The sequence below is a fragment of the Hevea brasiliensis genome, chromosome 6, assembly GCF_030052815.1.
Source record: "Hevea brasiliensis isolate MT/VB/25A 57/8 chromosome 6, ASM3005281v1, whole genome shotgun sequence".
In the NCBI taxonomy this organism is placed as follows: Eukaryota; Viridiplantae; Streptophyta; class Magnoliopsida; order Malpighiales; family Euphorbiaceae; genus Hevea; species Hevea brasiliensis.
Genome location: NC_079498.1, coordinates 16,280,533 through 16,305,430, shown reverse-complemented (window position 1 = coordinate 16,305,430; position 24,898 = coordinate 16,280,533). Strand labels below are relative to the sequence as shown.

Sequence of the window (24,898 nt, the reverse complement as noted above, 5' to 3'; positions counted from 1 at the left end):
GGTAGAAATGGCATGAATCAAATTTTTAAGTGTTAGCTATGATGACGAAAGAATTATCAGTAGCTTCGGTTTGAACAGTTACAATTGAACAAGCCTTTAGCATCGAGGACAGAATATTAAATGAACATAGGCGTCATATGAACCCCAAATCACTAGAAGCAAAGACGTGTTTGGACAATTAGATAAAAACAGAAAATTGTGAATAAGAAAATAAAATCAATAGCACCAATGACTTCACAAGTCAGGACACTTTCGATACTAAAGAAGAATAAGAGTAATTAAGGTATATAATTTTTGTGGTAAGTGAACTAAAAAGGCGTTGATGCCTCTAGCCCCAAGACAATACATGCACAGCTTAATTATCACATAACAAAATCAAGCTCAATTTTTTCTCCTTGTGTTGAAAAAATAGTTGTAAATTTTTATGTTTTGATTTTTTATATATCCAATCAATCATAAATTTATCAATGTAGTAAATTTTAAAATGAATAAAATTCATTATTATATATTTTACTTGTATGATTTTCCATACTTTTATGTTTTGTAATTTTTTAATTATTTTCATTTAACAATGCCTAATTCTTAAGAATGAAAATTTTATTTGATGAAACTCATTCTCATTTTTTTAGCCAAATTATGATTCAAAATAATTTAATTATAAAAATTTTAAATTTAATTAATTTTATGTGATCGCAAAATTCCTAGTAAATTGAAAGGAAAATTTTACCGTACAGCCATACGACCGGCTATGTTATATGGTAGTGAGTGTTGGGCATTGAAGGAGTCGTATGCGCAGAGATAAAAATGTTAAGGTGAATGAGTGATCATACTAAACTAGATAAAGTTCGTAATGAGAGTATTAGAGAAAAGGTAGGAATTGTACCAATTGAGGATAAGTTGAGAAAAGAGAGATTGAGGTGGTTTGGTCATGTGAAGCGTAGACATACAGAGGCTCCAGTTAGACAAGTAGAGCATATTAGGTCAGAGGATAGAAAGAAAAAAATGGGTAGACCTAAATTGACTTGGAGGAAAGTAGTACAATATGACCTAGAAGCATTACAAATTTGTGAGGATTTAACCCAAAATCGTTTAGAGTGAAGAAAGCGAATCCATATAGCCGACCCCAAATTTTTTGGATAAAAGCTTAGTTGAGTTGAGTTGATTTGAATTAATTTTTCCAGCTCAATCCAAAATTGAACCTAACAGTACCAATCCGACTAATGAAACAACTGGAACCAAAAATGTCACAAAACAAAATCGAAACCACCCTTGAAGTGGACCGAAACCGTTGAAGGATCAGAACCAGCTGGAATTATCCCTACTCGGTTTGATTCCAATTCACTTACCCTTATCCCCTCAAATAGTTGGAACCGATGGCCAAGTCTATCCAAAAATTATTTAAAAAGTAAAGGAGAAAAAAAATAGATTTCAAACTTTTTAACTTTTTTTTAATTTTATCCAATTCATGTTATTTTTTTCTCAATTGTAACGTAACCTTATAATATTGATAACAATTTTGACCAATTTAGCAAGAGCTTAAACTATAGAATTTAGTAGCTACCTTAGTAGGCAAAAATTACAAGTTTTTCATTTTGTTCTGATGATGGCATTGTTAAAATGTTAGTTGTATGATTATTGCAATCATGAGAAATTGTGTGCTAAAAATATGTAATTTGTTATGAAAAGTCAACTAACCCGGTATATTTGAATTTACCATATTCCTAAATATATAGATCAATCATAGGGAATCATAGGGAGTATTTTCCTAAATAACTAAAGATAATTGTACATAAATTTGTATCTCTTATTCTTGATTAATACAAGAAATTCAATTCCCTCTACATGGCATCAAAGCGGTGACTTTCAAGCTTTTTTGTCTACTCTTGTCCCAGATTTTTTTTTTTTTTGGTTCTCTCGTGAGACTACTATTATCATAAGTCACCACTTTCGGGAGATCACCTTGTCTCACCGCTTGTCCTAGGAGAGAAAGCAACTGCTAATCAGCCTTCCACATTGATCTAGTCACCAGACTCCAATCACATAAGCCACATGCCCTCGTTTTCCAAAAGCACAATTAACCCACACAACAGCGCATCGAGGCACGTCCACTAGAGCTTATTCCTCTAGTCACTTCCCCGACCTTAACTTGGTGTCTTTGTTGCAATCCACTGAATTGTCGGTTGATATTTGAAGCATTTAGGATTTTTCTAGAAATTTGGGGTTTTGACTCTTTTCTGTTTCAACAAATGCAATTGCTGGCTTTTGTTCCTGACAAAATTCTTCTGGTGGTTATGAGTAATTTTTTATTTTAAGTATTTTAGCTTCTCTATTTTAATGATATATTTATTGCTTTGGATGCCTAAAAGCACTCCCCTATTGATTGAGAGCCATTTATGGATTTCAGGAAATATTTTGAGAAGCTGTGGCTAAAGATAATGGTGAAATTGTGTGCTTTCAAACGTTAAACCAATGATGACTAAAATCACTGAACACAAGTTCAATGGCTCGAATTACCTAGAATGGAGCAAGACAGTTCATAATTACCTGCGAAGCATTAATAAGGATGACCATCTCACGTGTGATCCATCAAGTGATGATACAAAATAAGCTTGGCAAAAAAAAAGATGCTTGTTTGTTCTTCAAGTTTTGTAACTCAATTCATAATGAGGTAATTAGTCTAATTAATCATTGTGAGTTTGTTAAGAAATTAATAGAATATTTAGAGTTGTTATATTCTAAAAAAGGCAATATTTCTCACATATATGATGTTCACAGGACATTTTATTGAGCTAAGAAATGAGATAAGTCTCTTATAGCTTATTTTATGGTTTTAAACAAGTTTAAAAAGCACTTAATGTCTTGTTACCCTTTAATCCTAATGCGAAAGTGTAACAAGCTTAGCGTGAGCAAATGGATGTTATGACTTTTCTTACTAAATGTTATATTCTCTCTAATTCTAAGATTTCCTCACATAACACTTTTCACATGTGTACCTTTTACAAAGAGTGCTCATATTTAACAACCGCGTAATGAAGAGACCACCTAACCAAGACTCGGAAGGAATCATGTATTATTATTATTATTATTATTATTATTATTATTATTATTATTATTATTATTATTATTATTATCATTATCATTATCATTATCATTATCATTATCATTATCATTATCATGAGCCTGGCCATATAAAATAATCATGTTTGAAACTTCAAAGAAAGAATCAACGATCACATATGGCAAATATAGTTACAGAGGAGTCCACAATGGTTTCATACTCTTAAGAAAACTATTTTTGTATATGCAGAAGAACTTGCACCAGTTCTTTTAATATCAAGCATCCTTAAAGCCTACCAATTCCCATATTAATGCCATCGTTGAGTTACCTAAATCCATTATATGCCTTATGTCTTCATCGTCCAAATGGATTATTAATTATAGGACTAGAGATCATATGACAGATAAATCTAATCTTTTATCTTATTTTCAGTCCCATACAACCTCTATTAATGTCAATCCAACTAATGGGTCTACCTCTTGCGTCATGGATTCTAAAATTGCGAATCCAACATTGTCTATTTGATTTATGCCTAAGTTTTTTAATTTACTTTCTGTTAGTAAACTTACTCAAATCTTAAATTGTTTTGTTTCATTTTTCCCTTACCATTATTTGTTTCAAAATCTTACAATGAAGTAGACTCTTGGTAGAGGTCATGAGTTTGGTGGTCTCTACATCCTTGATAGACATGAATCGAGGTCTCTTGCTCCAGTGTTTTAACTCTTCTTGAAGTTCATTGTAGATTGGGATATCCTTCTTTGTTTGTCCTGAAAAAATTGTTCTCAATTTCAATCTATATCCATCCTAGAATGTGAGTCACTTCAGTTTGCTAAACATCATCATTTACCTTTTATTCCTAGAGTCAATAAACGGGCTTTATCCCCTTTTAATTGGTTCATTTTGATGTCTGGAGCCCTTGTTTTTGTTACTTCAAAAACTAGATTTAAATATTGTTACTTTTGTTGACGATTATTCTCATGTTACATGGTTATATTTAATGAAGAATCATTCTAAGTTGTTTTCTATCTCTTATGTCTTTTGTAGTGAAATTCAAACTCAGTTTAATATTCTTTACATATATTAAGAAGTGATAATGTTAAAGAATATTTTTCAGAAAGCTTTTAGACTTGTATGATACAAAATAGAATTATTCATCAATCCTCATGTACTAATACACCATCCCAAAATAGTATTGCTAAAAGGAAAAATTGAGATCTCCTTGATGTAGCTAGAGCTCTTCTTTTCTAAATGAATGCTCCTAAACATTTTTTAGCTATGGCATTTTTTATTAATCGTATGTCATCTTCTGTCATTAATGGGGCATTCCCTATTGTTTCGTTTCTATCTAAATCTCCATTTTCTATTGAACCCTACATCTTTGGTAGTACTTGCTTTGTGTGTGATATTCACCCACAAGTTACTAAATCGAATCCAAAGTCTCTTAAGTGTGTCTTCCTTGGATATTATCAACTCCAAAAATGGTACAAGCATTTCTCTCTAACTCTTAACCGTTATCTTGTATCTATATATATATATATATATATATATATATATATATATATATATATATTACATTCTTTGAGTACTCCATTCTTTCCTCAATCATCTATTTAAGAAAGTCAACGGACAAGAAGATGATCTCTTATTATACACTATCAAGTGAATGTCCAATCATTTGAATCCTCCTACTCCTCCGGCCCCAACAACCATTAAACCTCATATTATTCATGTTTATTCTAGGAGATAAGAGACCCTTAACTCAGGCCCTCCAGCAGCTTCTTCGTTGGAAGATCCAATCACTACCCTTAATCAAGACTTTGACCTACATCTTCTCATTGCTCTTCATAAAGGTAAACGTACATATACTTACTCTATCTCCTCTTTTGTTTCTTATGATCATCTATCGTCTTCTTCTTGGTGTTTTTGTTACTTCTCTATACTCTTATCTCTATTCATATAATAGTTGTTGAGGCATTATCCCATCCTAGCTAATGTGCTACTATGATAATGGTACTTGAGAATTGGTGTCTAACGGCTGATAATAAAGCTATTGGTTGCAAACGGGTGTTTACAATAAACATGAATCCAAATGAATATATGGCTTGACTAAACGCTCGCCTTTTGGCCAAGGGGTATGCTCAGACATATGGAGCTATTTGATCTAACACATTCTATCCTTTGGCCAAACTTTCTTTTATTCGTTTCTTTATCTTTCTAGCAACTACATATGATTCGCCTTTACATTAGTTGGAAATAAAGAATGTTTTTCTTCATAGTGATCGTCAAGAAGATGTGTATATAAAGCAACCACTTGGGTTTGTTGCTTAGAGGGATTTGGGTAAAGTTTGCAGCTTTGAAAATCTCTTTATAGTTTGAAACAGAGCCCTCAAGCTTGGTTTGGGAGATTCAGTAAGGTTGTACTAGAATTTGGAATGCAACAGAGTAAATGTGACTACTCGGAGTTTTAAAAGTGTTCTGAGGCTAGTCTAATCTCACTAGTAGTTTATATGGATGATATTATTATCACTTAGAGTGACTCTGCAAGTATTTCATCCCTCAAATTCTTCCTACAAACTAAATTTCAAACAAAAGACTTGAGCCTGTTAAAGTATTTTTTAGATATTGAATTTAAAAGAAGTAGGAAAAGGTATCTTCTTATCTCAATGAAAGTATGTCCTTGATATATTGGTAGAAACAGGAAAATTAGTTACTAAGCTTTGCAGTGCACCAATGACTTCAAATTTAAACTTACAAAAAAGAATGGGGAGTTGTTTGAAGATCATAAGATGTATAGAAGATTGGTAGATAAGTTCAACTATCTTATAGTAACTTGTCTTGACATTGCATATTCCGTCAGCGTGGTAAGTCAATTTGCGTCTTCTCCAATTATTGCTAATTGGGAAGCGCTAGGACAAATCTTGTGTTACTTAAAAAAAGCTCCAAGACGACAGGAGGTCAACTACAAGATAGTCTCTCTATTTTTTGTTGGAGGAAATTTGGAATCATGGAGTAAGAAGTAGAGTGTAGTTTCTCCATCTACTGCTGAATTAGGAATATTCAAACCCTGTGCACTCCTAAAAAAACTATAAATTATACAAAGCCTCTAAAATATGTAAACATTGAATAGTTTGCAATAGTTTGCCTATTGCATCACGTAACTCTTCCTCATGCTCAAAATTTCTGCCAAACATGCAATCTCTTACAATCCCCCACCTACGAACAAGGTTAATCCCTTACCTACACCATAATAGCAACTCCCAATGAATTCTATAGACAACAAAAGAACATAATTCAACGAGAATATTAAATAGTCAAGCCATGAATGTCCACCAAATAAAATAAGAACTCAACCTAACCCTTTTTCCTTGAGATGTTTATGATTAAAAATTGAATCATTGCAAATTTCAACAAAAATCAACACAAAAAGAGAGCTTCTAAGTTAGGCCAATTTTGTGCACCATCTAGAAAGGTCAAAGTATAAATGACAATTATAAAAACTAATACACACCAAAACATTTAGATGCATTAATTCCAAATCTAATCGATCCAAAAAGTTGCAAAAATGTTGAACGATTTTCCTAAGTAAAGATAATGTCATTAGCAATCCACAAGTGAGACAATAATAACATATCATTAGTTTGATATCCTTGACAAAGCTCCATTTCTCAAGTCTAGCTTAGCCAATTTATTGGTGAGAAATAAGCTCATATGTCCATGTCAATGCTCTTGACAAAGAAAATCAGGCAAATGCATCTAACTGAAAAAGTTGTACATTGAAACCCTTGATTATGAAAAAAAAATTAAAATTAAAATTAAACACTAACATAACAATTGGAAAAAAAGTTCAAAAGGCAACAATATAATAATCTTTTTGGAAATCCCTAATGTCAAAATTTGTATAGCTTGCCTCATTTGTAAATAGTTCATGTAGTTTGTTCTTTAATTGAAATAATGGGTGCAACAAGCCAAAAAACATTAAAGGAAAAAAAAAAAAAGAAGAAAAGAAGAATAGGTAAGGTGGAGGAAACAATTTAGGAGAAGAAAAAAACAAAATGAATGCAAGAAGGAAGAGAGGGGGTATTCACCTAATGGGGCATTTGGTACAAGGTTAACAAAGGGTAATTATTACCCTTGTATCTTTTTTAACTTACCAATGTTGTTTGGATGTTATAATTAACAAAATTTAACAAATAGAGCAACATTATACTTTCATTTGGATTAATTTATTAACCTCCTAATAAACACCGTTAATTAATTTTTACCCCCTTAACAATTACTCCTTTAAAATTTATAAGAATAATATTTAACCTTCAATTTTTTAAACCTTATACCAAACGCTTCCTAAGTGTTAGGCTGCTTTCCTTTTTTTCCCCCTTAACCCTACTCTAATGGGCTTTCTTCTAAAATTTTAATGATTTACTTTTAAGATAAAAGTTATTATTAATTTATGTTATGTTAGGATTTGTTATATAAAGTCAATCCTATAATTATATACATAATATTCTTTATTAATTAGTTAGCATAATTATTGGGATCTCTTCCCAATTAGAATACTTAATTATAGGATTCTTTGTATATAAATACCTAGTATCTCATTCAAGAAAATACACAGAAAATATTCTCTTCATGGTATCAGAGCCTAGGTTCCCTAGCCTGAAATTTTTTTTTGAAATATATATATTTTTTTTTTCTCTGGTTCTTCTCCTCCAACAAGTGTTGTCTTCTAGGAGAACTCAATAGAGTTATCACAGTGTCTCACCACCCATCTCAAGAGAAGGCCCAGGTGTCGATCAGCCACCCTTGGAAGTCCAGTGACTGGACTTGAAGCGCGTAGCCTTCACGCGCCATTCTTAAGTTCTGATCCCCATTCCACGCGCCGGCGCGTGAACGCACGTGTGCCCTCCTCCGGTGAAGTCCGACAGTCACGCCTCTTGTCCCAGGGTCGCCTCGACTTTGTGATTCTAGTTCCGTGGTTCATTGTTCAGCTTGGGGCATTTCTTTTAGATCTCAAATATTTCTCTCCTTCAGGCAGTTCACTGTCGAGCAATTTCAGGTTCTGTTTTCACGGAATTCTTTTGTTTCTAAGTTTTATTAAGTTTGTTTGAAGATTGGGATAGAGCTGGTTATTAATCTGTGTTAGAATTTTGTTAATTTCATCTAATGGCGAACAATAAGGCTATTTCTTCTGATGTGATTCCAATGATGACTAAAATCACGGAACACAAACTTAATGATTTAAATTACCTGGAGCGGAGTAAGACCGTCAGGGTCTATTTACGAAGTATTGACAACGATGATCATCTGACTAAAGATCCACCCACTGATGATACAAAGCAAGCTTGGCTTAGGGAAGATGCTCGGTTGTTTTAGCAACTTCGGAATTCGATTCATAGTAAGGTAATTAGTTTAATTAATCATTGTGAATTTGTTAAGAAAATGATGGATTACTTAGATTTCCTGGTAAATGAAATATTTCTCGTATTTATGATGTGTGCAAAGCATTATATCGTGCTGAGAAGCAGGATAAGTCTCTTGCGGCTTATTTTATGAAATTTAAGAGAGTATATGAAGAACTTAATGTCTTGTTGCCTTTTAACCATGATATGAAAGTCCAGCATGCTCAACGAGAGCAGATGGTTGTTATGAGTTTTCTTGCAGGTCTTCCTTTAGAATATGAGACTGATAAATCTCAAATCCTATCTAGTTCTGAAATTTCCTCTCTACATGATACATTCACACGTGTCCTTTGTACAGAAAGTACCCAACTTCCACAAACTATTAGTGGTGCTCTTGTTAGTCGAAATATGAATGGACAACAGAGAAATAAAGGAGGAAATTCAAGCAATAGAAATAATCAGCGTAATGGGGAAATCAATTCTAATCTAGACTCAAAAGGAGTTATTTGTTATTCTTGTCATGAGCCTGGTCATAAAAAATACAATTGTCTAAAGCTTCAGGGGAAGAATCAGCAGTCTCAGAGATGAGTCTACAGTTGCACCCTCATTTGAGAAAACTGTCTTAATATCTGCAGAGGAATATGCACAATTTTCCCAATATCAGGCATCTCTAAAAGCCTCTAATTCCCTCTGTCACTGCTATCGCTGAGTTAGGTAAATCCACTACATGCCTTGTATCTTTCTCATCCAAATGGGTTATTGATTCTGGTACTACAGATCATATGATAGATAATTCTAGTCTTCTATCATCTTTTTAGTCTCATCCTACCTCCTCTACAGTTACTGTAGCTGATAGTTCTACTTCTTGTGTCATGGGTTCTGGTACTGCAAACCCAACATCATCTATTTCTTTATCTTTTTTATGTCTACCTAAATTTTCATTTAATTTGCTTTTAGTTAGTAAACTTACTCGTGCCTTACATTGTTCGGTTTCCTTTTTTCTTGATTATTGTTTCTTTCAGGATCTTACGACGAAACAGATTATTGGTAGAGGATATGAGTCTAGTGCTCTCTACATCCTGAATAAATATGTATCGCGATCTCTTACTTGCTCCAGCACCTTAACTCCGCTCAAAATTCATTGTCATTTGGGCCATCCCTCCTTGGCTACCTTGAAGAAATTATGTCCTCAATTTCAATCTTTGTCCGTCTTAGTGTGAGTCATGTCAGTTTGCTAAGCACCATCGTTTACCTTCTACACCTAAAGTCAATAAACGGGCATCGTCCCCTTTTGAGTTAGTTCATTCTGGTATTTGGGGTCCTTGTTCTATTACTTCTAAAACTCGTTTCAAGTATTTTGTTACATTTGTTGATGATTATTCCCGTGTTACTTGATTGTTATTAATGAAGAATCGTTCAAAATTGTTTTCTATTTTTTATGCCTTTTGTGCTGAGATTCAAACTCAATTTAATACTTCTATGCATATATTGAGAAGTGATAATGCTAAAGAATATATTTCTGGCAATTGGCAAGCCTATATGTCACAAAAGGACATTCTTCATCAAACATCTTGTATTGATTCTCCATCCCAGAATGGGGTTGCTAAAAGAAAAAATAGACATCTTCTTGAGGTAGCACGAGCACTCCTTTTTCAAATAAAGGTCCCTAAACAATTTTGAGATGATGCAATTTCTACAGCTTGTTTCCTGATTAATCGTATGTCATCATCTGTGCTTAATGGTGACATTCCTTATACCATTTTGTTTCCTTCTAAATCTTTGTTTCCTGTTGAACCTCGTATCTTTGGTAGTACTTTTTTATGAGAGATGTTCGTCCACAGATTACTAAACTGGATCCCAAATCTCTTAAGTATCTCTTCCTTGGCTATTCTCGACTTCAAAAAGAGTACAAATATTTTTCTCCAACCCTTAATCGTTATATTGTGTCTGCTGATGTTACCATTTTTAAATCTACTCCATTCTTTCCTCCCTCTCCTAGTTATGAGAGTCGGGAGGAGGAATATGATCTCTTAGTCTATTCTGTCCATCCAGTGTCAAGTCCTCAGCCAAGTCCTCATAATCCTCCTGCACCAGCACCTGCTCGACCTTATCGCCCACCTGTTGTTCATGTTTATTTTAGGAGATTAGAGACTCTTAACTCAGATCCTCCACCAGTTTCTTCATCAGAAGATCCAATTTCATCCACTGCTCCTCAGTCTGACTTAGATCTTTCCATTGCTCTTCGCAAAGGTAAGCGTCAATGTACTTATCCTATCTTTTCCTTTGTCTGTTATGATCAATTGTCTCCTTCATCTCGTTATTTTGTTAGTTCTCTAGACACTATTTCCATTCCTAAAACTGTTGCTGAGGCATTGTCCCATTCTGACTAGCGTGCCGCAATGGAAGAGGAAATGATGGCTTTAGTTACTAATGGTACTTGAGAATTGATGCATCTGCCTTCAGATAAGAAAATTATTGGATGTAAATGGATTTTTAAAGTGAAAATGAACCCTGATGGTACTATGGCTTGTCTCAAGGCTCGCCTTGTAGCTAAAGGATATGCTTAGACTTATAGGACTGACTACTCTGACACTTTTTCACCTGTTACTAAACTAGCTTCTGTTCACTTATTTGTTTCCTTGGCAGCTAGTTATGATTGGCCTTTATATCAGTTGAATACCAAAAATGCTTTCTGTTATGGAAAGTCAATCACTATGTTATGAAAAGTCAATCACTATATTATTTCTCTGTATATTATGTATTCTGTATTCCTATTTAGGATTTCTTATTTATGATTTTTTCCTAATTAGTAGAACACAATTATAGGAATTAATTGTATATATATACTCATGTACAGATTAATTGAAATCAATGAGAATCATCTCTTTCTACATGGTATCAGAGCAGGTCATCAATCTAGGGTGACTATTTGTTCTCACTACCCACCAGAGAGACCTTGGCTGGCCGCCGTTTCAACCCCGATCAACATCGCCGCCGTCGCCTCAACCCCCTCATTACACCACTGTGTGCTGTTGCCTGATCCAGTATACCATTAAAGGACTTCTGAGGTTTGGCTCTCAGATCCTATTTCGGTATTTGCTTGATTTGTGATTTTGGGTTATTTTGCTGCTATAAGCACTTTGGATTAGCGTTTCGGTTAGTTTTCTTTGTCTCAACAAATGGCAGACAATAAGAATGTTATTTCTGATGTGATTCCGGTGATGACTAAGATCACGGAACACAAACTTAATGGTTCGAATTACCTGGAGTGGAGTAAGACTGTTAGGGTCTATTTGCGTAGCATTGATAAGGATGATCACCTTATTAAAGATCCACCCACTGATGATACACGACAAACTTGGCTAAGGGAGGATGCTCGGTTGTTTGTGCAGCTTCGGAACTCGATTCATAGTGAAGTAATGAATTTGTTAAGGAATTGATGGATTACTTAGATTTTCTGTATTCTGGTAAAGGGAATATCTCTCGTATTTATAATGTTTGTAAGGCATTCTACCGTGCTGAGAAAGAGGATAAATCTCTCACGGCTTATTTTATGGATTTTAAACGAGTATATGAGGAACTTAATGTATTGTTGCCTTTTAGTCCTGATGTAAAAGTTCAGCAGGCCCAACGGGAGCAACTGGCTGTTATGAGTTTTCTTGCAGGCCTTCCTTCAGAGTATGAGACTGCTAAATCTCAGATTCTCTCCAGTTCTGAGATTTCTTCTTTGCATGAAACGTTCACACGAGTCCTTCGTACAGAGAGTACTCAATCTTCACAGCCTGCCAGTAGTGCTCTTATTAGCCGTAATCCAAATGGACAACAGGGTAATAGAAGAGGAAGTAGAGGAGGAATTACAGGTAACAGAAGTAATCAGCGTAATGGAGAGGCTAATTCTAATCAGGACTCAAGAGGAGTCATTTGTTATTATTGCCATGAGCCTGGCCATACAAAATATAATTGTCCGCAACTTCAGAGGAAAAATCAGCGATCACAGATGGCAAATATGGCGTGACAGAGAATTCTCTGATATCTTCCTCTGAGAAAACTATTTTGGTATCTGCAGAGGATTTTGCACAATTTTCCCAGTATCAGGCATCTCTAAAGCCTACCAGTTCCCATGTCACTGCGATCGCTGAGTCAGGTAAATCCACTACATGCCTTGTGTCTTCTTCATCCAAATGGGTTATTGATTCTGGTGCGACAGATCACATGACAGGTAATTCTAGTCTTCTATCTGCTTTTTAGTCTAATCTCACTTCCTCTACTGTTACTTTAGCTGATGGTTCTACTTCTTATGTCATGGGTTGTGGAACTGCGAACCCGACTTCGTCAATTTCTGTCTTCTGTTTTGTGTCTACCAAAATTCTCTTTTAATCTACTTTCTTTTAGTAAACTTGCTCGTACCTTAAATTGTTCTGTTTCCTTTTTTCCTGACCAGTGTTTGTTTCAGGATCTTACGACGAAGCAGATTATTGGTAGAGGACGCGAGTCAGGTGGTCTCTACATTCTGGAAAATCATGTACCACGGTCGCTTGTTTGCTCCAGTACCTTAACACCTCTTGAAGCTCATTGTAGATTGGGTCATTGTTCTTTGTCTACCATGAAGAAGCTGTGTCCTCAATTTCAGTCTTTATCAGTACTAGAATGTGAGTCGTGTCAGTTTGCAAAACATCATCGTTTGCCTTCTGTGTCTAGAGTCAATAAACGGGCTTCATCCCCTTTTGAGTTAGTTCATTCTGATGTTTGGGGTCCTTGTTCTATTACATCTAAAACTGGATTTCGTTATTTTGTTACTTTTGTTGATGATTACTCTCGTGTTACCTGGTTATATTTAATGAAGAATCGTTCTGAGTTATTTTCTATCTTTTGTGCCTTTTGTAATGAAATCAAAACTCAATTTAATATTTCTGTGCGCATATTAAGAAGTGATAATGCCAAAGAATACTTTTCAGCACAATTTCAGTCTTATATGACACAAAATGGCATTCTTCATCAGTCTTCCTGTGCGGATACCCCATCCCAAAATGGCGTGACCGAAAGAAAAAATCGTCATCTTCTTGAGGTAACTCGTGCTCTTCTTTTTCATATGAAAGTACCTAAACACTTTTGGGCGGATGCAGTTTCTACGGCATGTTTTTTTATCAATCGTATGCCGTCTTCTGTCCTTAATGGGGATATTCCTTATACTACTTTGTTTCCTACAAAATCTTTGTTCCCTATTGAACCCCGTATTTTTAATTGTACCTGTTTTGTGCATGATTTTCATCCACAGGTTACTAAATTGGATCCAAAATCTCTCAAATGTGTCTTCCTTGGGTACTCCCGGCTCCAAAAAGGGTACCGTTGTTTCTCTCCTACTCTTAATCGTTATTTTGTTTCTACAGATGTCACATTTTTTGAGTCCACTCCATTTTTTCCTCCATCATCTATGTATGAGAGTCAGGGGGAGGAGGATGATCTCTTAATATATACTGTCCAACCAATGTCTAGTCCTCTCCCACAGCCTGTTCCTTCTGTCTCTAAACCTACTCGACCTCCCGTTGTTCATGTTTATTCCAGGAGATTGGAGATTCCTGACTCAGATCCTCCACCAGCTACTTCGTTGAGCGATCCTGTACCTCATACTGATCATGATTCTGATCTAGACTTACCCATTGCTCTTCGTAAAGGTAAACGTTCATATACTTACCCTATCTCTTCTTTTGTTTCTTATAATCAATTGTCTTCTTGTTCTCGGTGTTTTGTTACTTCTTTAGACTCTGTTCCTATCCCTAATACTGTTAATGAGGCACTGTCTCATCCTGACTGGTGTGATGCTATGAAAGAGGAAATTGAGGCTTTAAATGCTAATGGTACATGGGAACTATTGCCTTTGCCTACTGGTAAGAAAGCTATTGGTTGCAAATGGGTATTTACAGTAAAGGTAAATCCTGATGGTTCTGTGGCTAGGTTGAAAGCACGCCTTGTAGCAAAAAGATATGCTCAGACATATGGGGTTGATTACTCTGATACTTTTTCTCTTGTAGCTAAACTTACTTCTATTCGCTTGTTTATCTCTTTAGCAGCTACATATGATTGGCCCCTGCATCAATTGGATATCAAGAATGCTTTCCTTCATGGTGATCTTCAGGAGGAGGTGTATATGGAGCAACCACCCGAGTTTGTTGCTCAGGGGGAGTTGGGTAAAGTTTGTAGGCTTCGGAAATCTCTTTATGGCTTGAAACAAAGTCCTAGGGCATGGTTTGGGAGATTCAGTGAAGCAGTACAGGAATTTGATATACAAAAGAGTAAGTGTGATCACTCAGTATTTTATAGGCAATCTGAGGCTGGCCTAATTCTCTTGGTAGTCTATGTGGATGACATTGTCATCACTGGGAGTGACTCTGCAGGTATTTCATTTCTTAAAACCTTTCTCCAAACTCAGTTTTAGACCAAAGACTTGGGATTGTTAAAGTATTTGTTGGGTATCGAAGTTATAAGAGGTAAGAAGGGTATTTTCTTGTCTCAAAGAAAATATGTCCTCGATCTATTGACAGAGACAGGAAAATTAGGTGCTAAGCCTTGTAGCGCACCAATGACTCCAACTTTACAACTGTTAGCAGGAGATAGTGAGTTATTTGAAGATCAAGAGAGATACAGGAGGTCAACTACTGGATATTGCTTATGCCGTTAGTGTGGTAAGTCAGTTTATGTCTTCCCCAACTGTTGCTCATTGGGAAGCCTTGGAACAAATCTTGTGTTATCTAAAGGGCGCTCCAGGAAGAGGTTTGCTATATGGCAATCATGGGCATTTGAATGTTGAATGTTTTCCAGATGCCGACTGGGCTGGATCTAAGGTTGACAGGAGGTCAACTACTGGATATTGCGTTTTTATTGGAGGAAATTTGGTGTCTTGGAGAAGCAAGAAGCAGAGTGTAGTTTCTCGATCTAGTGCTGAATCCGAATACAGAGCCATGGCACAATCAGTATGTGAGGTAATGTGGATACTTCAATTACTAGATGAGACAGGTTTTAAGACCTCCCTGCCTGCGAAATTGTGGTGTGATAATCAAGCTGCTCTTCATATTGCTTCTAATCCGGTGTTTCATGAGCGGACCAAACATATTGAGATTGATTGTCACTTTATTCGTGAAAAGATTCAACAACAGATCATCTCAACAGGGCACATCAAAACTGGAGAGCAGTTAGGAGATATTTTCACAAAAGCTCTGAATGGAGCTAGGATTGACTACATTTGTAACAAGTTGGGCATGATTAACATCTATGCTCCAACTTGAGGAGGAGTGTTATGGAAAGTCAATCACTATGTTATGGAAAGTCAATCACTATATTATTTCTCTGTATATTCTGTATTCTGTATTCCTATTTAGGATTTCTTATTTATGATTTTTTCCTAATTAGTAGAACACAATTATAGGAATCAATTGTATATATATACCCATGTACAGATTAATTGAAATCAATGAGAATCATCTCTTTCTACACTTTCCTTCATGGTGATCTCCAGGAGGAAGTTTATATGGAGCAACCACCAAAATTTGTTGCTCAGGGGGAGTTAGGCAAAATTTGTAGACTTCGAAAATCCCTTTATGGCCTGAAACAAAAGTCCTCGAGCTTGGTTTGGCAGGTTCAATTAGGTAGTTTAGCAGTTTGGTATGCAAAAGAGCAAGTCTGATCATTCAGTGTTTTTTAAACATTCTAAAGCTGGACTAATCCTACTTATAGTATATGTTGATGATATTGTCATTACTGGATATGACTATGCAAGCATTTCTTCACTCAAGTCATTCCTTCAAACTCAATTTCGAACAAAAGATTTGGGTTTATTGAGATATTTTTTAAGCATTGAAGTTTCAAGGTGTAAGAAAGGCATCTTCTTATCTCAGAGGAAGTATGTCCTTGATTTATTAGCGGAAACAGGTAAATTAGGTGCCAAATCATGTAGTGCACCAATGACTCCCAATCTTCAGCTTACAGCAAGAGATGGTGAACTATTTGAGGACCCTAAGATGTATAGAAGATTGGTTGGCAAACTTCATTATCTCACAGCAACTCATCCAGATATTGCATATTCAATTAATATTGTAAGTCAATTTATGTCCTCTCCTACTATTACCCATTGGAAAGCTTTGGGGCCAATTTTATATTACTTGAAGGGTGCTCTAGGTCGTGATCTCTTATATAATAATCATAGGCACTTAAATATTGAGTGCTTTTCAAATGCGGATTGGGCAGGTTCAAAGATTGATAGAAGATCCATTACAGGATATTGTATCTTTGTTGGAGGAAACTTAGTATCTTGGAGAAGTAAGAAACAGACTGTAGTTTCTCGCTCGAGTGCTGAATCAGAATATCGAGTTATGGCCCAAGCTGTGTGTGAAGTTATGTGGACACGTCAGTTATTGGAAGAAGTGAGTCTTGAGACCTCATCTCCTGCCAAACTATGGTGTGACAATCAAGCCGCTCTTCATATCACCTCAAATCCAATGTTTCATGAGCGTACTAAGCATATTGAAATTAATTGTTATTTCCTTCGAGAAAAGATTCAACAAAAAATCATCTCAACAGGGCATATCAAAATCGGAGAGCAATTAGGAGATATCTTCACAAAAGCTTTGAATAGGGCTCGGGTTGACTACATTTGTAACAAGTTAAGTGTGATTAATATCAATGCTCCAACTTGAGGGAGCGTGTTATAGAAAGTCAATCCTATAATTATGTACATAATATTCTTTATTAATTAATTAGCATAATCATTGGAATCTCTTCCCAATTAGAATACTTAATTATAAGATTCTTTGTATATAAATATCTTGTATCTCATTCAAGAAAATACACAGAAAATATTCTCTTCAGGATTCATGAATATTTCAAATTTTCAATTTCATAAATTTAAAATAAAAAAGGAATATTTTGAAATTGAAATGGGTCTAGAAGTTATTCAAATAAAATGTTTTAAGCCTCCAAATTTTCTCAATGATTCCTCTCAAAATCCAAATACATAAATATCTAACAAATTCATAACACTTGGATGGAGGAATTTGAAATACAATATTTGAATTTGATAATGCATAAGTATAGTCATGAATTTAGACTAAGTTCATACATAAAGAAATTATTTCATTTGAATAAAGATGTCACTTGAAATCTAATTCAAATGAGTTTCAAGCCATATTTATAAATCTCATGTTATTCACGAATCTAACTACGTAAATAATGCAAACTTTTATTCAAGCAATATAAAAAATAAATAAATAAATAAAATTCAAAACTCTTATTTCAAATCATTTCATCCAAACATAGCAACATTAGATTTTATCAAACCCACACTCAAAGGTAGACCCAGCTATGGGCCATTTCGGAGCCGAAACTAGACCATAACTAGTCAAACCCGTATTTGACTCAAACCGTGAATGAATCAGACTGGAATTGAACCGAAACCATCCAATTCGATTCTCTAAACCAATTTATTTATTTAAAAAATAAAAAATTTGAAAAAAAAAATAATAAGCCATTGGATTTGAACCGGACTAGATCAGACCTGGATAAGTACCAGAACTGGAACCTTGAGGGGAGTACTGATTAAGGTTCTAGACACGGACCAAAACTGAAACGGTGGCTCCAGGCCGGTTCAAACCAAAATCGGCCACCACCCAAAGGCTTAATATGAGTTCAAACAAAATCATTATTTCTTTTTTCATTTGGACCATTAAATATTTTTCACTTTTTTATTTAAATTTTTAATAGAGGTGCTTGTAACCATTTATATTCGATAATAATATTTGTACCGCTTAATTTCAAAAATACATACATAAATTTTGTCACTTATATTAATTTCTTAAATTTCAAGTTTTATCTTTTTAATTTTAGATTAAGCTTAATTTCAATCTTGTTTATTGTTAATACAATGTTAGCAAAAAAATAATGTTGTAATAAAACTTAAGCAACTGCATCAAGAAAATCAGAATTTCTTAGTAAATAGTTATTTAAGATATTAAGATTTCTTCATTATGTCATTTTGTTGCTTTTTTCAAAAAATTCACATATCATTGACTGATACAAGTTAATAGAGTCTGATTCTGCAACACAACAGATAAAGTTATTTAAAACACTAGCAATACTAGGCCCTAGACCATAAGACCTCTATTATTTAAGCAACTCAGAAGTGTTGAAGAAAACAAATTTTAAAATAGAGAAATTTTTCAAGAGATCATTGCAGGGAACAAATGAAGCACAAAATTCCTTGAGGACTAACTTTTCATTTGAAAAATTGAAAAGGCCCTTACAAAGGTTTTATACATAATTATCAGGATACCTAAAGGTGATTTACAAAGTAAAACAGACTGAGAATTTGAGATACAAACTAAATTAATAGGGTGTCCTGTAAATTACGAGTTTGATTAGTAAGTTGTTTCCATTAACTTTCTTAAGCTAATATACTCAGGCAGAGTGCAGGAACTAGCTAGAGAAAAAGCTGAATCAATTATTTTGCATTATGGCAATAAGATGAGTAAAAGCAAAAGATGGGATGACAAAAACAAGAGCTCCACAACCCATTAGTCTTTGACAAAATGGCATGCAATGATGATGAGCAGATTGTGGAGAGGAAACAATCTGCCTGAGAGATTTCTGCACAAAGGAAAATGGGAAGAATTATCAGTACAATGTGCAGGAGAGTTCTGTAGAAACAATAATATTAACAAGATGAAGCAGTGGAGTGATGAAAACCAGGAGAAATGAAGGAGTAAAAAAATTGAATTAAAAGATTCAAAAGGTACATTCAAGAAGTGGAAGCCAACTCTGAATGGAGTACAGATAAATGAGTGTCAATACAATGAGCTAGAAGGCATGCATGAAGGCAATGGTACTGCTGATCTACGTGCACATATGTGCCTATGTGGGATTGCATGACCTCTGCCACCTACCACTGGTTGTAAAAATTTCTTGACTATGCCTTCCCCTTTGAATTCCATTGATCAAATCTCAGTTTTCACTAATTCTCCTTACTGGTATGCAAATTTCTAGAAAGTTTTTGAAATTTGAGAAGTAATGACAGTTTTGGCAAAATTTTGACCTTTGCCATTGTAATGAACATTATCAACCAAAAACAAATTACACTCATGATCGCTAATTAGTTGAAAATTTCCCACCAAAGAAAAACGTGCACAACAATATTTTGATATTGGCTTCAGAAAACATGAATTGAGAATGATGAAGAGCAGACAAAAAATAAAAATGACAAGGTATCAACAAATGAATCATCCCCTACCCTACCCGCAAATCACCATAAAAGACAAATTCAAGAAGCATTACCAACTTTATATTTAATGAAAATAGTATACCAATGCAATAATCCATTATGTGCTTCCATGAGCAGCATTAGTTCCTATCTTATCATGCTAACCATTTTAATACAAGCCACATTTACTCCTACCCTGCGCAGTTAAAGGAATCCAGCTTCGAAGGAACCTACCACAACCACTTTCCAATTAGAGCAATGTTTTTGGATGAAAAAAAATCAAAAGCCAAACCCCTTCCACAATATCATAGTAGGGCTCATGAACCACTTCCTAGCTGACCAAATGATCCCCTCTTAAAGTCTCCTATTCTAAAGAACATCCATCATGAACTTCTCAATCTTAGCATTCACCTACATGAGAATACTAAATAAAGACAATCAAGCAGAACATTATATAGACAAGTTTCAATAAGACACCAAACAAGGGAAAAGAAGAGGCGCCTTTCCACCCATCTAATCTTGAAGAAATGCTCACATTCATAGGAGATGCCAACAAGCAATCAACCTATAATTACCTCCCAATACAACTCATATGTTAAGAGTCTTATCCTCAATCAAACATTGCCAAAGAAGGAAAAGTATCTCAAACCTCATGAAGCATTACCAACAAAAACATTTTTATATACATTGATCCTCAAGCAATAATCCCACCCCAAAAATCTATAATAAGATTAAAAACTGAGAAAGTGAAGTAACAAAAAGAAAATAACAATAACAACAAAAACTATAGGTAAAAGACAAAAACAACTTGAAAAACCTGATGAGTTAGACCCCTCTCAATACTCCTGCTTACCATCTAATTATTAAATTCAATATAAGAGTACCAACTGCATGATAAATACCACTCAATACTCTTCAGCATTAATTTAAGAATTACCCACTATAAGAGCAAAGCAAAGGGAGCAAGAAGATCATCCTAACAAGTATTAAAAGCATTTAACGGAACATAGGTTCTCCAATAACAATGAAAAATAAACCATAAAGATTATACTAAAAAAAATAAAATAAAATAAAAACTATTACTTTCATCTAATCCTAGAGCCTTCCTAGCTTTCAAGGAACCTTTAATGCGCTAAGCATTCTCAAAACCCAACCTAGATAAAACACCTGAGCAGTCCTCTTAGCATTGCCAAAAAACTTAAATAGCCACAAAGCTACATTGAAAATTTGCCTCACAGCATGGAGGGCATTGTGGAAGAAGTACAGCCTAATAATCAGGCCTTATTCACACTGATCATTAATTTAATAGGCCCTAATTTTCACCTTGATACATGAATATTTCTAAGAATTAGAAACAAGACTAACAAAGACAGCTCACGCTTTTCTCACCAAACCATTAGTATATAATTCATGTAGCGCCCCACCAATGATTGAAAACCAATAAACCATTAGACCAAGAATCCTTGTCTTTGTCCACCTCAAAAAACTTCCTTATCACCTGTTCTAGTCTTCCTTTTGCTTTAACCATCAATACTTCATCTCAAATATAAGATAACAATCCAAAACATTCAACTATGGGCATAACTGCATAAGAAAAATCTCTTCAAAATAAAAGTCCATATAAATTCAAGTGCCAAATATCTCTTCAAAATAAAAATCCATATAAATTCAAGTGCCATCAAAAATCGACCCAAGACCCTAATAACATATAAAGTCTTTGGAGAACTTTTCCTCCTTGATACAATCGAGATCCTATGGAAAGGATAACGTTGTCCACTTCAACCTAGCGCAGCCACTTCTAGCATTGATAGAACTAGATACTTTCCATGATAAATGATAAGACAATCACAATAAACTGTTGATTGTCAAGTAGCCTTGGGTCTATCCAGTGTTGAGATTGGAGGTACTTTTCTAAATTACACGCAAACACCTGAATGGCAGCATGAATATAAAATGTGTGCCAATCTAGTTGTGGTGCCCAAACACTGATATATATCCAATGGTGAGAAGTTTGGTTGGGAGCTTGACTAGGGTTTAGTATTGAATTGTTTTGATATTTCTTTAACTTATGAATTTTCAGGTTTTTTTTTTTTATTTTGCGAAGGGCCATTGTTGTCATTTCCCTCTTTGGGGTTTATTTCTTAGTCCTTGTTGGTCTAGGGGAAAAAATTAATCCTTTTGATTTTCTAGGGGAGTCTAAACCCTTAGAGGATTAGGACTAGTTTTACGAGTCAAAGAGTCCAATCACTTAAAGGTTTGGAGTTGCATTGAACCCAGTTTTCCTCAATTTCACAAGTAAATTTTGATATAATTCATGTAAGAACTCTGTTCCGTCAAACTGTAAGCAAATATCATCATTTTTGTAAATTTCCCTAGAACTCTGTTCAATGGTACTATTCACAGTGGCCAAACCAGTACTGCAAACAAGCCCTAAAACTTCTTCTTTTTTGAGAGGAAGGAAATGATGAAAATGTATTTGGACTCTGCATGATCGAAGAAATATATCTAGCCCTTATCCAACGTATATCTCTGAGATGCTTCCCATATTTACTTTACATTTATTGGGACATTTCAGGCAAAGGAGTTTAAACATGCTCCCATCAGCACTGTTTCAGTAATTGTCAAAATGATCAATTTCAATAAACAGTAGAAGGTTAAATAATTTTTTAGATGTCTGTAGTTTTAGACTGGTTTTTTGACACTATGGCATCATAAGGGCTTTTGTAGAGGCACTAACTTGAGTTCTCAATAAATTGTGAGGAGCACCCACACGCTTAGCCTAATGGTAAGTTTATATCTCAACATGAGCAAGGTTCCAAGTCTGAGCCCCCCATCTTTGTAAACCAAAATCTTTTTTCAGAAAAAAAATAATAATAAATTAAAAAGATAAACGGCTTGGATTTGGCTTATTTAAACCAGATTGGCTTATAAATTGAGCTCATGTGCAAATTAGTTTCGTTTATGAGCTAAAGCTTGACCTACATACCCATTAATAATGATTTTATGTGGAATTTAATGTAAAACAGTTATGATACAAAGCATCTACATGTTTTTCTTATATGCTAAATGTGAATTAGTCTACCTAAGAGTATTCAAATAGGGAGTGGGGGAATTGAAATAGTATGGGATATGCAAGCCATTATTTGCCCCAAAACCTTCATGTACAGAGGTGGGATGAATATTATCTATGAATATATAAGGGTTCATCAAACAGTTTAATGTTGGAGATGTTATCAAGATCCTAGATTGATTATGGATGAGATTACTCTCTTCATTATTTGGAGAGATTGCTCTTTAGGCTTTAAGCAATTAATCAGAGATAGAAGGCCAGGTTGATTTGTAAGTGATTAATTTTATCATTTTTTTTTTTACACTGAGCTATGCTTAATTTGAAATAGTTGTAACTAGTCCAAGTTCACTTTCTCCACATCCAATAAAAGGTTAAAGAGAGTCCAGCTCAGTAACCAATTTTGTTAGTAGATATGAAGATGCTATATTCCAGGCTTTAACATATGGAGTAAACAAATACTGGATATGGTATCTACTATTCCCCCCCTTTTTTTTGTTAGGATTTAGGGTGCCAGTACCACACTAGGATTTCATTACATGTTTCTTAATGTAGGTTATGCCTAAAAGAAATCAATTTGCAATAGCATAAAAGAAATGATTTGCCAACTTATAGCATGCCTTAATAAAGTGAGCTCAACAAAAGAAAAAATATATAGGACCAAATAGCCCTTAGATATGCTTACTTTTTTTTATTCTCTGTTCCAGTCTATCAATTCACTGCAAGGAGCATAGAGCTTTGCCACTTGCTCCTCAGCTTCAATGTCATTAACCACACCACGACATCGTGGGAAGCCACAATAGCATGCAAGTTGTTCATCAATCGAGAAAAACCTGAAAGGAACAAAATCAGTATCAAAAGAAAACAAATAAAAGAAATTGCATAAGAGGGCTTGGAAAGAACCTATAATCATATGTGAGTTCTTCCCATCTTTTGATATCTCTCTTTGCAAATATAATTATATGTTCATCACCATTAACAGTTATTACTCTTGAATAGCAATTGGGCTGCACCAAAACAGAAGTAAAATAAGTACACCTTAACATTTGATATAATTACGCATCAGTCGACAACAAAAGTAAAATTGTGAGCATTTATCTTCATAGTATCGCTGACAAGTTCAAAAGCGAAATATCAGTTGTTAGATTAAATAACTAAAATAAAACTTCCATTATTGCTATAAACAGAAAAAGAAAATAAGAAAAAGAAAAAGTGCACCTCGCATGAGTGATTAATCAGATGAGCAATGCTTCCTGCCCTTGTTGCATCAATGACTCTTTCATCATTAATGCGAAACATGTAAGTTCCAGCACCCTGGATTTAAAAAATAAAATAAAATAAAATATTACTACTTTTTTATGTCTAACAGAAAAATTAGTACGTCAACTCAACCTTTTGAAAATAATCACATAAGTTATACTTGCTTACAGCACAAGTATATGCGTAACAAGAGAAACACCAATGATATAATCTTAAAGAGAAACATACCACCAATGAATTGTATATGAAGTGTTCCCTCCTGTCAGCTATAGGAGGCCTGACAAGTTCACCAGTGTATTCAATAACCTAAATATCATAAAGTTCATAAAGGTCAACAACAAATGCAATTTTCATAGGAAATATATCATATTAATTAGCAAATTAATTTACCATGTCCCCTGCCCTATGTGGATGCTTTGCAAAGATGCCAAATCCATGAATTCCTGATTTGCCTGGACCAACAGATATTCCCAATTATCAGACAGAAGTAATCAAATGGCAACTAAAGTTCCAAATGCTCCTTTGTGTAAGAAGGAATTCAAATACAAATTTGAATGATTATTGCAATTTGTAACTTATGGCAAGGTGAGGGTGGCTTTGGTGTAACAATAAAGTTACTTCATTAGTGAACTGGAGGTCACAAGTTCGAGGCATGGAAAAAGCCTACCATCTACGTGAAATAACTATCTCTAATCTGACACATGAAAAAGCATAACCTACCATCTACATGAAATAAAAACGCAATCATTCAACTCACTTGTTTTAACCTAAAACACCAGCAGTAGATATGGATATTCATACATAGGTATGATGTTTTGACTTTAAAAACATTACATAAAAACAATGAAAATTTGTGGAAATAGCTGAGTCTGATT

At 34.6% G+C, this 24,898-nt stretch overlaps 1 protein-coding gene across 7 annotated transcripts in view; it reads right to left on the bottom strand.

Annotated features, from left to right (window-relative positions):
- Nucleotides 1-24,898, bottom strand: part of LOC110631775 (histone-lysine N-methyltransferase ATX2) — a 52,318-nt gene that overhangs the window by 8,325 nt on the left and 19,095 nt on the right. For 6 of the 7 annotated variants that reach the window (XR_009149438.1, XR_002490568.2, XR_009149440.1 and 3 more), the window contains exons 20-24: nucleotides 24,414-24,475; nucleotides 24,252-24,329; nucleotides 23,982-24,077; nucleotides 23,667-23,770; nucleotides 23,449-23,596 (exon numbers count right to left, since the gene is read on the bottom strand). Coding sequence is in view for 1 of the 7 variants with exons in the window: in XM_021779747.2 (XP_021635439.2) it covers nucleotides 23,455-23,596; nucleotides 23,667-23,770; nucleotides 23,982-24,077; nucleotides 24,252-24,329; nucleotides 24,414-24,475 (482 nt within the window). In the remaining 6 variants the exon portion in view is untranslated. Of the gene's footprint in view, nucleotides 1-18,684; nucleotides 19,087-23,448; nucleotides 23,597-23,666; nucleotides 23,771-23,981; nucleotides 24,078-24,251; nucleotides 24,330-24,413; nucleotides 24,476-24,898 lie in introns of those variants that run through there. The other variant, XM_021779747.2, reaches the window with a different exon arrangement.